We start from the raw sequence: 15,698 nt of genomic DNA, 5'->3' as shown, positions 1-15,698 counted from the left end.
CGATGAAGACTTTCTTGAGGCCCCTACTTTTCTTCAGAATACCTTCCCATTCTTGTTTTGTGAGATCCTTCTGCATATTAATCCCAACCATTTCTTCTCCTCTATCGTCATTAGGGTTTTTACCAATTCCTGTCCTCGGCTGGGGATTCCAAAAACCTTGTTTATTTCCTTGGGTGAGTAGGAGTGTGTTAGCTTTTGATGCATATACTGGATTACTGACTGATTATCCTTTTTATCATAGCCAACCACCATGGTACGCAATATTGATTCAAACTCCTTTAAATCGAATATAGGCATAGAAATAATTTTGTCTACCTCCATGTTCCGCAAGGCCTCCTTGAGCGGATGATTGTCCTCTGTGTGCTCCCACCAGGTGCAATATTCACTTCCCATGACACTTTCGAAGGCAGCATTATCCACTGTAGTTCTTTTTGCACTTTTCCCCTTGTGTTTCTTGTTTCCCATCTTCCTCACCTGCGAGGCCGTTCTTTTTTTCTTGGAATCAATGATATTTCTATTGCCAGGGTTCCCCAAGCTTAAGTTTACCATTTGTTGGAAATTGCTAATTGTGCTTGTGCCTTTACTCCTTACACAGTTACTCCTCTTGTTCATGTGTCTATGGATCTTGCACTTGTTTTGTTTGTCCTCTATGGTTCGTGTACGACTGGTTCTTTGTAAAGACTCTACCTTCTCCCATTTACCTCGGCCACTTGTCTTTTGTATATCAATAGTTCCTACGCCCCACCGATTGCCTTCACTTCGTACAAAGCTCCTTTCTCTGACTTGTGTGGATACTAATGTTCATACGGTAGCTCTCCTAGTAACTTGTATGACAATGCCGCCCTTTTCACGTACATTGAACTTAGGCATATAGATACTAATGTTCGTACAGGGCACCTCTTCCTCCAAGGCATCTGTCCGTACGTTGTTCTTTCCCTTTTGTGTGCAAGATGACACCCTCTTTAACTCCCATACACGTACAGTGTCCTTTCCTCGTAGGGGTGGTCGTATGGTGTCACTTGCCCGTACAAGTTGACAAATGCCTCGTACTTCCTCCCTCTCTTCTAACATACGAGCGTGATCTACTCTCTTCGCAGACAATCTCTCGTGCCTGTTGCCTCCAATCATCTCCTCCTTCGTATGCCAATCTCTTGCACTTGCTCGCAAGGTGCTTGTACTATCTTTGTCCAAACTTGGGAACTTGTGGCATCTTAGTTGTGTTTTGAGGGCCTAGGAATCGAGCTTTAATAATGTCTCTCTAGTGCATTTGTGTATTTTTCTATTGTCTTTTGTTTCCTCTTTATCATCTTGTATTTCTAGGAACTGAATAGCAAAAGGCTCCATCCTTTATAAGGCTTTAATATTGACTTGTTCACTAGGTCTTTTAATGGTGCGTTGTGTAAGGTGGATAACCTTATTGCCCCATTATCCTTGACTTCCAAGACCTTATACGGTCCTAAACATCTTACTTTAAACTTTTCGGGCTTGATCTCATTTTTTCCATTATTTTAAGTACCAATTGTCCAGGTTGGAAGCTCATCTTTTTAAATGCCTGTAATGCCAAAGTTTTTGCCTAATTTTGTGCGACCTCTATTGCCCATTGAGCTAGTGTTCTTCTTTCATCGAGTTTTATTAAGGCGGTGATTCTTTTTCGTAAACTTTCTGCATCCCCTAATCTTTGTTGTATTGCTATTCTTAAACTTGGCAGTGTGTATTCTATTGGCATCACAACTTCTTTCCCATACATCAAATGGAAGGGAGTTTGTCCAATGGTGGCCTTATAAGTAGTCCTGTACGCCCATACCACGACTTGGAGTTGTTCTTCCTTCAACTCTACAGATATTTTAGAGGGTTGTCACCAATATTTTATTCGTGGACTCTGCTTGGCCATTTGCCCTTGGGTAATAGGGACTGGAAAATGAATGAAAGATTTTGTACTCACTTGTCATTATCTTGATGGTACATTTGGCGATACTGAGAGCTGTGTTATCAGGTAGAACCTGTACTTTTGCCCATTTTGTAAGATACTTTGTTGCCACCACTATGTACTTGCACTGATGGGTATTGCTTACGGGTAAGGGTCCCACAAAGTCCAACCCCTAATGTTCAAATAATTCTTGTGGTTGTGACGGAAACAATGACATGAAGTCTCTTTTTAAAGGTTTGCCTGTTCTCTGGTAGGTGTCATAGCTCAAAACCCACTCCCAAGCATTTGTGTACAGTGAGGGCCACCATAGTCCTGCCAATAATATCTTACGGGCTGTAGCATGTGGTCCCAAATGGCCCCTTGCTAGGCCTTCATGAGATTCTCTTAGAACTCTTGGGATTTCCTCTTCCATAACTCATCTTCTTAGTACTTGGTCCGGCCCATCTTGTATAGCAATCCTTCGATCAATTGGAATGTCCTGCTTTTGAGTGCAATCTTCATTATCTCTGTTGCTGGCATATCTTGTGGGAAGGTAGCAGTTGATAGATATTGTCCAATCTTTTCGTACCACTGGGGTAGTATGGCAATTCAAAATAGGTGGCCATCAGGAAAGTCTTCATTCACTCTGCTTTCAGAGGCTTCTCCCTACTTGATCCGTGATAACTAATCTGCAATTACGTCATTTTTCCTTGGTCGAACTATGATTTTGAAAGTAAATTCTTGTAACAAGATTAACCACCTACTCACTCTTCCTTGAATCACAGGCTTGTTGACCAAGTACATGAGTGCTTGGTGATCAACAAAAAATGTAAAGGGCATAGCTAGCAAATAGTGTTCGAATTTCTGTACTGCATAAACTATACCTAAGGCTTCCCTTTAGGTGGTATTGTAGTTGCGCTTTGCTTTTGACAACCTACTTGCAAAGTACACAGGGTGATCCAGTCCTTCCTTCCCATTCTGTGCTAGAGTGGCACCAATTGCATAATTGGAGGCATCCACGTGTACATGGAATTCTTTGTTCCAGTCTGGGTGTACAAGAATGGGAGCCCCCACTAGTCTCTTCTTCAATTCTTGGAATGCATCCTCCTGTTGCTCCCCCCAACAAAACCGTTCATCTTTTCTCATTAATTGTTCTAAGGGTAGAGATACTTCCGCAAACCCCTTTATAAACCTCCTATAGTACCCTACATGTCCTAAAAAGGACTTAACCCTAGTCACATCCGATGGCGCTTCCATTTCTAGTATGACCTTATTCTTGTCCAGATTTGTCTTCAACCCTTCCTTGCACACTGAATGCCCAAGTAGTCTGCCTTGTGGAACCATAAATCTACATTTCTTGGGATTCAGTGCCAGCCTTGCCCTTTTACATCGCTCCATGCATTCATCAATGACCTTGAGGTGTTGTTCCTTTCCACTGTAGATTGACCAGTCATCCAGAAAGGCCTTGAAGTTTCCTGCCAACATTCCATCAAAGATGTGCAATATGATTCTCTGAAAGGTGGCCGGTGCATTGCACAGCCCAAAGGACATCCTGTTATAGGCGTATACCCCATCTACTATGAATGTGGTTTTCAGCTTATCCTTCTCAGCGATGCTGATTTGGTTATATCCTGAAGATTCGTCCATGAAGGAGTATATTTCATGACTGACCACCTCTTCCAAGATACTATTAGTAGAAGGGATTAGAAGTGAATCTTTTATCATTACTAGGTTCAAGCATCTGAAATCAACACAAATTTGAATTTGATTACCGTCCTTCAGTGATATGACTATAGAGGATACCCACTGGCTGGTTTGTACTTTGAATATTATTCCCACCTCTAGTATTTTTGTGATTTCCTCCTGTACTCTTGCCGCATAGTTTTTATTCATGCGATACAGCCTTTTTCCGCACTGGTCTGGCCCCTGGTATCAGTGGTATTCTATGAACACACAATTTTGGTTGTACTTCTTTCAAATCCTTGTACGTCAATGCGAATACGTACTTGTACTCCAATTTTTTTTTGAAAGTTGCTGCCTTCAACATTGGGTCCTAGTCATCTTCGATTAGAATTTCTTTTGTTTAAGACTTCTCACCTAGGTTTACTGTTAGTAGTTTAGCCTCCTTGTACTCTATTTCCTTCACAAATACGTATGCCGGTTTATTATTAAGTATTGTCATACCTTCTTTGTATTCCTTGTAGCCATTGGGGTATCTTTCTTCTCCCTCACTTTCTTGGATTTGTAACATGTTACATTCCAGCTGGAATACTTTGTAGCCCCCCATTTGCTAGTAGAACAAGCCGTCGAGGGAACTAGTTTCATCTTTAGAGCACTCCTTCCTCATCTAGTTTTATCCCTCCATCTTCTCCCTCGACCATTGAATCAGATTCTAGGTCCTCACTTATAGACTGGTTCCTCAGGTCTATCGTGTACCTCCTATTGTCTACCTTAATGGATAAGGTATTCCTCTTCCAATTATGGGTGGCCATTGCTGTGACAAGCCATCCTCTACTCAATAGTCAATCGTACCCTTTCTTCTCTAGAGTAATAACCACAAAATCCAGGAAGAATTGTTACGTACCAATTACTACCTTTTGTCCCATCAAGGTTCCTATTAGCTTGATTCCATGTTGGTTTACACCCACCAATTGGAATGTGGGCGGCCAGAGTGTGGGTTTCCTTATTGCCTTCCATGTTTCCTTAGATAAAACATTCATGCCAAAGCCTCCGTCAATAATAGTATTTGAAAGTTTATACCCCATTATTTTCATTTCCACCATTGCTTGTGTCCTCCCCATTCCTATAGTGAATAGGGTGTTGTTCTCTTTTCCGACTTGTGCTTCCTCTTTCGTCTCATCTTTGGAGAGTGTCCCTTTGATGCTTGCCCCTTGTGTTAGTGCTACTTGTAGCTGAGGTAGTGTTTCCAGGAGATCAACAATCTTCATCGGAATAGTGGTCTCTAGTGCTTGTTTCATGATATTCGGTACTTGCCCGTGGCTAGAAGTTTTATCTATACTTGCCTTCTCTTCTGCTGTCATGTCATCTTGAATGTCCCTTCTGGCTTCATGAAATCTTTCCTTTTCCGTAGTAGCATCCGGGTAAACAAGTTTCCTGGCTTGCATCTTTGTGATAACAAGGATTTCCTTTTCTGGTTCTTCAATATCTAGCATGTTCACCCCTTTTTGCTTGGGGCAATTCGCATCCTTGTGATTGCCTGGTCCACACCATTTACACAACATTCTTCCATTCTATCCTCCTCCATTCTGCCAGTCTTGTGTAAAATACTCCCATTCGTTGCACCACCTACATTGAATCATAGGTCTTCCCTTGGAATCATACTGGATTGCTCTCCTGGGTTTGTTGTTATTGCTATTATTATTACTCCCTTGTCTATTATTTCTATAACCTCTAGGTGAGGCTTCTGCATTTGTATTTCATGGAGGAGTGGAGGGTGGTGTGGATTGTTCCCCTTGGGTGAAGAATACTTGCGTGTTCTGTGCTTTTAGATTGTAAGGGCAGTCTTTGATAGCATGTCCCAATACTTGGCAGATCTCACATAATGCTTTTCTCGGGCATGTCCCTTTTGTATGGCCCTCCTTGCAGTTTATACACTATAGTTCCCTCCCTTCTTCTTTTCTTCCTTCCTTCTTGTTACCTCCTTCATTAATTGCATCATATCTTTCCTCAAAGTTTGGATGGTTGTGGATTCTTCCCACTTTCTTTTGTGCTTTCCATCTCGCTTGCATGTCTTTTGGCCTTGGAGGTTTTGTTCTCACTTTCTATATCCATTGCACGAGTGCATGCATCCACAAATGTTGATGGTGGAAGTATTTTCATTTTTTTCCTTAGGGACGACGTCAACTCTTCAATAAACCACCTTTTCTTCAGTCCATCCGCAGACTTGTTGTCAAGCTTTCTTATCAGTTCCTTCGGCCTCCTACTATATGCTTTGATGGATTCATTCTTCCCTTGCTTTGTATTGTAAATCTTTGTCACTATTCCATCATCGGCTCGAAGGAATTTGGATTCATCTTCAAAGGTTGTACGAAGATTATTCCATGCATTCTTCTTGCCTGCCTCCAAATCTGTATACCAATTAATGGCTATACCTCTTAGTGTGGCTGGAAATGCTTTCAGCCATTCATTTGCATCATTTTCTTCGTTTGCTTGCCATTGATTATCCATGTTTTACAATGACGTGTAGGGTCCTCTGAGCCATCCCTCGTGAATCTAGGGAATTTTTGTTTGTCCATTGCCATTCTTTTGCTCTTTTCCTTCCTGACAGGACACTCCCTCCTGACGGGAACCTCCGTCCTGACGGGGAACTCCCTCCTAACAAGTCGCTCCCTTCTGCCGGGAAACTCCCTCCTGACTGGAAGCTCCCTCCCAATGGGCTAGATTCTTGGTTGCTAGTCCTGATAGTATCTCCTCCTAAGCTTGGGTTTTGTTCTTGTTGAAGCTCTCTGTGTACAAGGGTTTCTGGATTTCTACACCCTACCTTCCTTCCTAATGTTTCGGAGATAGTGTAATATCCCCCTAATAATGGAATTTAATTATAATAGTCAAAATAAAAATATATAAACACTTCAAAAATGTAAGAGACAATAATTATTATATAACAAAGTTATTAGTAAGAGACTGTGATAACTGTAAGATACTTATATATATATATATTAGACATGAAATACACAATATGAATAATATTATTACATTTTATAGATCTCAATTTAATATAACTAACCATTAGTATATAATATAAAAATCAAAGAGTCACATCCCCTTGATGAAGGGACATGGACAAGTTCAGGCCGTGTATATAACAAGGAGGAGAAATCAACAAAGTAGGGAAGGAGGAACATAAAAAAAAATCAGAAAAGGAATGGAGGGCAGACACAGACCAACACACTCTAACATGTACTTCTGGCCGATCCTCATCGTCAGCAGCATAGCTCGGGAAAGGGAAAGAGTCTTCAGGATGAAATAATAAATGGAGGTGGTTTTGCATAGGTCAGAGGGATATAAGATCTGATTCACAAATCTGCAAACATGATTGGACCACAAACAATATCAAGTCTTATCAGCGTTGGTGGAAGAAATAGATAAATAATGAGCTACAATGGATACTGAACATTTGGGGCAGAAGAGGAAATACTGATGTTCCCTTAAATATAAGCCGGCGACCAAGAGAAAATAAAGCCAAAAATCTCCAGCGAACTTCCATCGAGCATTTCACGTGATACACTGAAAATACAAATAGCGAAATAACACAAGCAAACAAATATTCTGAAATGGATATCGAGCAGATCATCATCCTGAGAAATATAGAACAGTAGCACATTTCATACCAACTGAAATAAGAAGACTAGAATTAGACACATCCAAAATCCTTAGATAGGCAGTAATATAAGACAGGGACAGCAGCTATTTGGGAATAATGAAGAAACTTATTTACACCTCAGCATGGACGTCAAAACACCCAAGATCGTCTCCTTTCAATCCTTGCAGAATACAAATAGATAGAAGATGATAGTATCTAAAGGAAGATCGATAGACAAAGGAAACACAGAAATGATGAGCAACAAGTAATACTTGAGCATAAAGTCCATGTAATAACAAGGGTCACAGCAACCAGGAAATCAGAGAATCGTCATTTTTATAGCATAAAAATAATATATATATATATATATATAGATATCAAACAAGATAAAGACGTCAACTATATAAGAAAGCATAACGATAGTTGTTAATAGGGGACAGTCAATAAGGAACATTATAAAGGCATACATTAGGAAGTGATGATAATCATATATTGGATGGAAAAAAAGATATTATAGGAACTATATTATAGAATCAATTAGCATTATTGATAAGAGAATACAATAGCAAGTTTAAAGGCAACCAAAGGTATGTTTCTTTAGATACTCATGTGTATCATATGATAAGAGAGTACAAATCAAGGATTAATAATAAGAAATGGGATGAGAACTTGTAGTTCTCCTAGAGACCAAGTAAATCTTGGTAGAAGGTATCCATTTATGGATATCAAGTTCTTTAGAGAGAACTTAGAGATTGGTATCCATTTATGGATATCGAGTTCTTTAGAGATAACTTAGAGATTAGAGGGCATTCAAAAATGAATGTTGGGATTAGAGTCCCAAAGAGAGATTTTAGAGAATCTCTTAGAGACAATATATATTGTAGTGGTCAAACATATGCATATGTCAGAGACAAAGACTTGGTAGAGGTGGGATCTCTACCAAGTAGTGTTATCAGAGATCGCAAAGAGGCCTAAGGGAGGATCTCTTTCTATGACAATTACCTAATCGAGACGTAGTTCTCACCAGAGGGTTAGGCGATTGGAGAAAGGATCTCTTCCAAAGGATTAGGAAGGGGTAGCTTGGGTAGTATTTAGATTAGATTTACTTAAATCTGATATTGCTAATATGTTTTATATACAATTTTTGATATTGTACTGAAAAATGGTTGCAGGTTACAGCTTTCAAACATAACCGAAAAAGTGGGGACATCACAGATAGACAAATTGGCTATTCATTCGATTGTATGTTCAATCAACCCTTCTTGGATTCGAAAGTGGTACCCCTATCCTCTTAGATTATGATGTCTTTCCTCCTGTTGTTGGAGACGTAATGTCCTCAAGGCGACTTCCTCCTTAGTTTCTTCTTGTGTTACCCGCCTCAGATATTTGTTTGGAATCAGGGGCATGAATTTGTTTAGTGTCTATTTCCTTTGAATTATCATGCTCCTCCAAGTCTTGTTCCCGTGTCCTTTTAGCGAATTGCTGGAGCACTTGTTGCCTCCTTCGTTCTCTTTTTGTTTCGACTCTTTCTTCCTCGACACTTACCAAGTTTCTTTCCAACAGGCAAGGGATTTGTCCAAGTAGATCGTACATCGCTGGTGGCATCGAGAGTTCGTCTCGTATCGTGCTTTCTGGAACTGTTCTCTCACGGGCTTCCCTTTGCACGTACTGGTCGACCAAAACTTCCCAAGCCATCACCAGATTGTGTGTCAACTGATCTTCTCTAGTTATTTCCTCCTCTTCACCGTCATTGTTTGTCTTTTGTATACATGGTAGGAAGGGTCTTCCCATTACTCCATCTTGTCTTGTTGACAACCTCTAGGCTCGGACTTTGGCAACGACGCCAAAATGTAGAATGGTTCTTCACACAACATACATAGTACTATAACATAGATTCAATAATTACCAAATGGAACATTTATTACAAGTACTAGCATACCAAGATGGCGAGAGAATATTATTACTTTATTGATTACCGAAAACATGAGTACATAATTAATATTCCAAAGTCTTTATAAAAGGGTCGGTTGGTTGGGAAAACCAACTGACGCATTCCCTCACTTCCTAACTACCCAACCCACTCAAGCTTAACAAGTGCTAAATACAATATTACTTTATTAAGTGCTACAACGGCCGACACAATTTCTCGGGTAAGACATCTTATTTTCCGGTCAATGTCTGTAATATAATAGCCTATTGGCTAACTAAATTAATATGGCGTTTCATCTCTGACTTTCATAATTAAGGCATAGGCCAGATGAAACGAGTTTCTTTGTTGTGTTATTTATTTACATTTTAAGTAGCTAATTTTCTAGTACAAAGTTACAAATGTTTACTATACAGGTTTAAATTAAGAAGGTATAGAATTTATAAGTATAGTATAGATGTTTTAAACTTTTAATATAATCGCTACAAAAAACAACTTGAAAGCTCTAAAAGAACAATTTTTATTGGAGAAGTCTACTGCAAAATAAACAACTCTTGAGGGCAGTGGTCTATGGTAGCCTTTGATTCACCAGGATTATTATTCATTTCTAATCTTGAAGGTAGCCTTGCTTGCATCATCTATCTGTAAACAATCATTAGAAGTTCAAACTTTCCTATGAAATGCCAAATTTCAAGAATTTTGGGGTTAGAAATATTGCAGTGTTGCAGTTTTAGCCATATTTCGTAGATGGAAGATAATCTTAAAATAAATTACTTTTGATGTCTGAGTTATATCTTTTGAAGTTTATATTCCTATTACAGTACATAATTGGTTTGAGTCCAGAGTTTTCACTTTGAAATAAAAATCATCTAGAATTTGAAACAATCCAAAATCTATTCACCACAATGGCTTCTGCAGGTGTCTCATGTTATTTCTGGAGGAGGATTGCCTTTTCCTGATTGTACAAGGACAATGCCATGTAAGACTCCATTGACTACTTAATGCTATTCCAAACAATAGACTAATCCTAATTCTTATAGAGAAGCTTGCAAACTCATGTTTGTAGTTGAATTTTGATTGCACACTTTAATGAAATTCACGAGAAATCTGAGTCTAGAAATTCCCAGACGAGTAAATCTCTTGCTTTCTGAGTCACATCATGGCAGTGTGAAAAATCTACAGACTGAAAATCTTAGAACAGGAATACAGTGGGAAAATTATTGTTCTCTTGATTTAATGTAATTATATTTGAAAGGCATCTGTCATCTTGGCGAAATGAATAGGATGTGAATTATACACCTCAACCTTCTGGTATTTGCAGAGCAATCTGATAAATCTATTTCATTATGAAATGGGTTTATATACAAGAGATGGCAGTGAACAAAGTGCTTGAAATAGCACTCGCACAGTTTGCATCAAATCACACGTATCAAAACAACACAAATACAAACAGTAACAAATTATAACAAACTACTTACGTGGGATGAAGAATGGAATGTCCAACACTCCTCCCTTAATTTTTTTTGATTGGTAATCGGCTGAAGCCTGGATTATTTATTATTCATTTATTTTTGTTGTTAAGATTAATTATTATCACGAGTAGATTCAAACCCAAGACCTCCTCGATGAGAGATTCACAATTTACCATTGCGTTGTAGGCTCTTGCCTCAACACTCCTCCCTTATTACATCATTGTTTTAAATTACTAATAAGAGAACCCAGGAATGTTTCAAACTTCATGCAGGCAAGACACTTTGTAAAGATATCTACATATTGATCCTGTGTGGAGTGGAATTGAAGTTGGATGTTGTTTTGTTGAACATGTTCTCGAATAAAGTGACAATAAACTTCAATATGCTTGGTCTGTTCGTGAAACATTGGATTACAAACAAGCTTGAGAACACTCTTATTGTTGCAGTAGAGGATGGTAGGTTGGTTTTTAGGTATCCCCAATCCAGTGTTCTGGGACTCTGCAAGTCTGAGCAAGACTCTGCGAGTCCAAGGCAGAGGCAGCCTTTCCGAGGCAAATGGCCTCTGGACTCTGACTGGGCCGAGTCTTGGCAGATGTTGTCGGTAGAAATTGTGTATCGGTCGATGGGTCCCTTCGGAAAAGAAATTGTGCATTGGTCGACGGGTCCCTTTGGAAAAAGTCTTGTTATGTAGCCGACGGGTAAATAGTTTGTAGCGGGCATAATGTATCTGGCCGACGGACTCCTTCGGGAAAGTTCTTCAGAAGGTATTTATAACCCCTTCGGGAAGCATTGTAATGGGATCTTATCATCGAAGTATAATGTACTGTGGGCATATGCGAATAATAATAATAAGAGTTCTACTGGTTGCTGTTCATGTTCGTATTCATTATCTGTGTGCGTTTCTTAGTGTTGCAGCTCAGAGATCTCTAGCGGTTGAAAAAGAGGCAAGAGAAAAGTTAGCCACTGATTTGGCCGACAAGCAGGCAGCATGGGCAGCAGAGCGGGCAACACTATTGAAGGATATGGCAGCAGTGGTACAGGAGAAGGACGCGGCTATCCGGGATAAAGATGCGGCAGAGCATGAGTTGCAGATGGCCAAGAGGCAGGCTATGGATGTTGCGCTTCTACTGAAGGAGGCCGTAGAGGTTAATTCACAGATTCAGACAGATTTGCGCATCCAGACTGACCAGGTGTATGAGTTACGTCGTTAACAACACTCTACTGGGACACCTCCTTCTTCTCTCTAGTATTTCTTTTTCTTGATTGTGGGTTGTCTCCTAATTTTGCTAGTCGTCAGGAGATGACTTTTCTTTTTTGGGGGGGATGATGTCATCGGTAGAAATTGTGTATCGGCCGATGGGTCCCTTCGGAAAAGAAATTGTGCATCGGCCGACGGGTCCCTTAGGAAAAGGTCTTGTTATGTAGCCGACGGGTAAATAGTTTGTAGTGGGCATAATGTATCTGGCCGACAGACTCCTTCGGGAAAGTTCTTCGGAAGGTATTTATAACCCCTTCGAGAAGCATTGTAATGGGATCTTATTATCGAAGTATAATGTACTGTGGGCATATGCGAATAATGATAATAAGAGTTCTGCTGGTTGTTGTTCATGTTCGTATTCATTATCTGTGTGCGTTTCTTAGTTAACTTATGCGGCAAACAGCAGAGTCCACGTGGACTCGCCGAGTCTAGGGACTTTGCCGAGTCCCAAGCCGAGGACTCTTGATTTTTTATTTTATTTTCATTTTTTTAAAAAGATAGAGATTTTTGGAAGGTGTTTTTTTTTCAATGTATATTAATTCTGAAAATGATGTTGTGGTATGTCAAGAATTTATTAAGGATTGAATCTTAATCTTAGATCTTCAACTTTATATTATGTTATTTAGTTTTTTTCCTTCAGAAATTCGCTGTTATACTTATGTGATCTTTTTTTCTCAATTATTGTGTATTTGATGTTAATTGACTGAATGATGCATGAAAAAATTGTTAAATCTTTGAAAATCTTTGAATTTCATGGGTTTTTCGATTTTCTGAGTACTTGCCGAGTTTTGGCCGAGTCGGATTTTGACTTTCTGAGTCAGAGGCGAATCTGAGTCCTGTAACTATTCCCCAATCCTTCTAATATGTGACATAGCCAAACTGCTTCACAAACTGTTTCACTTGCTGCACACTGCTTCTGTTGAAAGAATGAGAAACTGTGGGTTGCCTCTTACTTCCCCAAGAAATAGGTCCTGATCCAAGGAAGAAAACAAATCTAGAAGTGGATTTTCGATCATCAACTGAACCTGCATAATTTGCATATACGTATCATGTCAAGAAGAATTGATCATTCCTCTTATATTCCAAACCATGATTTATTGTATCTTGCATATACCTTAGTACCCATTTTGCTGCTTTCCAATGATACATCTTTGGATCTTGCATGAATCTTGATAGATAATTAATAGCAAAACTTAATAACTGGTCTGGTGTAAGTCAGGTAAATCAAACCTCCAATCATTTGTCGATAGAGAGTTGCATTCACCTGAGGAGATGTATCAGATGTAGATAATTGCAAACCTGATTCCATGGGAGTAGACATAGGTTTAGAATCTATCATTCTGAACTTCGTGAGCAATGTCTTAGCATATTTTCTTTGTGATACAAAGATATGGTGATTTGTTTGCCACACCTCTCAGCATAGACAATAGTGCAAAAGCTTGAGACCTGTCATATCAAACGCTTTCTTGAGATCATTTTTGGTTGTTTCAATCAATGCTTCTAAACTTTGGTGATAACCAAGTCACCAGCATACACATTAATGAACACAATATCCCACCCTTGATTTTTGAGGTAGAAATCGGGATCATATGGATGCCTAGTGAACCCATGTTGTAGCAAATGTTCATCAATTTTTATATGGACTTGATCAGTTTGCATACCTCTTCTTCTTTTCCAGGTTCAACATATCCCTTTGGTTAGGTCATGTAGATCTGTTCCTTAGGGTCTTAATTAACAAATGCACTTTTTACAGTCATTTGGTATAGTTTCCATCCAAATCGGGCAGCTAAAGTGAATATCATTCTAATAGTCTTAATTTTAGCAGCGGGAGCAAATATTTTCTCCTAGTTAATTCCTTCTTTTTGGTCATAACCCTTTGCTACAAGTCTGGCTTTATGCCTATCTATACAACCATCTTCTTTATATTTAGTCTTAAATACTCATACAACCAATTGTTTTCTTACTGTGTGGTAGATCAACAAGCTTCCAAGTGCTGTTTTTCATTAAAAATTGATATTCTGCATCCATAGCCTTTTTCTAAGGCTTTGACTCTTGTGCTTCTGAAAGAGTAGATGGCTCAAAATTATCAACATAAGTCATCAAAGCAAAATTTACCTCAACAAGCCATGCTACAAGTCCTTGCACCTGAAGCGGAAGTGTCTGGAACTTCATCCAATTTTGCATCTTGGATGGTACTAGTATATGACTTTGGTAATGGTTTTGTGACATTGGTGGGTATCAATTGACCATCAACATTCTCATCATTCTTCTCACCATGTTGAATGTAGTAGCACTATCTGTAGCAAATGATGTTGCAGGAGGAGAACTTGGCTCACTCTTCTCATTAAAACTTACATCTCTACTGTTGTAGATTTTCTTTGTGTTGGGATCCAAAAGCAGTTGTGCCTTGGATTCATTACTATATCCAAGAAAAATACATTGCATTGACTTTTCATCTAGCTTCTTCCTTTTTGTTTAGGAATATACATATAGGCAGTGCAACAAAACACAGGAAGATGAGAGGTAGAAGGCTCTAACCCTGGTCATGCTTCTTCTGGAGTTATGCCATCAATGGCTTTGGTTGGTGCATGATTCAAAAGATAAACTGCAGTGTGAACAGCTTCAGCCCAATATTCATGTTCCAACAGAGAATCTATCAACATACTTCGAACCATCTCCATGGATTCCATTTCTTTGTTCAGCAACTCGATTTTGTTGAGGTATATATGCTGCAGTCAACTGGCACCAAATTCCATTTTCTTTCAAATATGTGGAGAATTCTGTGCTGGTGTATTCCTTCCCTCAATTTGAGCAGAGGACACAAATGCAATGATATGTGTCTTTCTCCACAAGAGCGCAAAACTCTATGAATTAGGAAAAGGCCTGATCTTTATGTTGGTATACACACATTTTTTGAGTGTGATCATCAACAAATAGCTAAAAGTACAGGTCTGTATCATTTATTGCTTGGCGTCATTCACCAGCTGCAAAGGTTGGCTAGAACGATGCTTACTGGAATATAAGGGTGCTTGTTGTTTTTCAGCAAGACAACAAGAACAAACAACACTTGACTTCGTAAGTGATGGAAGCCCTTTGACCATGTGTTTTTGACTAAGTTTTAGCTAGTAACTATTACTCAAATGACCAAATCAATGATGTCAAAGCATAGCAAGATCTCTGTCCTTAGTCACTAAGACCTAATGATGAGCAATTGTATCAAGCCTAAACATTCTACCAATCTCAGTAGCACTAGCAACATTTTTTGCAGTTTTCACCTTATCTTTGATAATGTAGACCTTTTTATCCTGATTTGTATGAAATTCAATCCAAGATTATGATCAAGAAACTGACTAACAGAAAGAAGAGTCTTGGTAAGTCTTGACATGTAGAAGACATTAGTAAACCTGTAACTATGCGTACCAAACTTCAAAGAGATGTCACCAATATCTGTGATGTCATAGGTGGTATCATCCCCAAGAGTAAGTGTACCATGATGTACTCTCAATGTGTGAAACCACTTCTTTTGTCTAGTCATGTGCTTGGTAGTACCTGAGTCCACTTACCAAATAGAAGTAGGTTGTGAACCATCTTCTGAAGTGTGGGCTGAAAGCATGTATTCCTTATCTGGAGAATCTTCTGCTTCAGCAATATTGTTTATTGTTTCTGCTTGTCCTACTACCATCGTAGTTTGTCACTTTGAAATGGCTTCTTTGGAGGTGGTTTGTTGGATGCTTCTTTGTTGAAGGAGTTATACCAACAAATTTTCACATCATGCTTGACTCTGTCATCGATTGGACTCTCTATTAGTGTCTGTG

At 39.1% G+C, this 15,698-nt stretch overlaps 1 protein-coding gene across 5 annotated transcripts in view; it reads left to right on the top strand.

Annotated features, from left to right (window-relative positions):
- The window catches only part of LOC149570076 (CAAX amino terminal protease family protein), a 100,208-nt gene that overhangs the window by 32,922 nt on the left and 51,588 nt on the right, over window positions 1–15,698 (top strand). For 4 of the 5 annotated variants that reach the window (XM_089822735.1, XM_089822734.1, XM_089822732.1 and 1 more), the window contains one exon: window positions 10,072–10,132. The exons of the other annotated variant lie outside the window; for it this stretch is intronic. In XM_089822735.1, coding sequence (XP_089678861.1) covers window positions 10,072–10,132 — 61 coding nt within the window. The remainder of the gene's footprint in view (window positions 1–10,071; window positions 10,133–15,698) is intronic. 5 annotated transcript variants of the gene reach the window in all.

Source organism: Cupressus sempervirens, chromosome 3 (genome assembly GCF_028749045.1).
Source record: "Cupressus sempervirens isolate cs-2001-9-10 chromosome 3, ASM2874904v1, whole genome shotgun sequence".
NCBI classification, from domain to species: Eukaryota; Viridiplantae; Streptophyta; class Pinopsida; order Cupressales; family Cupressaceae; genus Cupressus; species Cupressus sempervirens.
The sequence above is the reverse complement of the archived record's forward strand: the minus strand, read 5'-3'. Positions and strand labels throughout refer to the sequence as shown.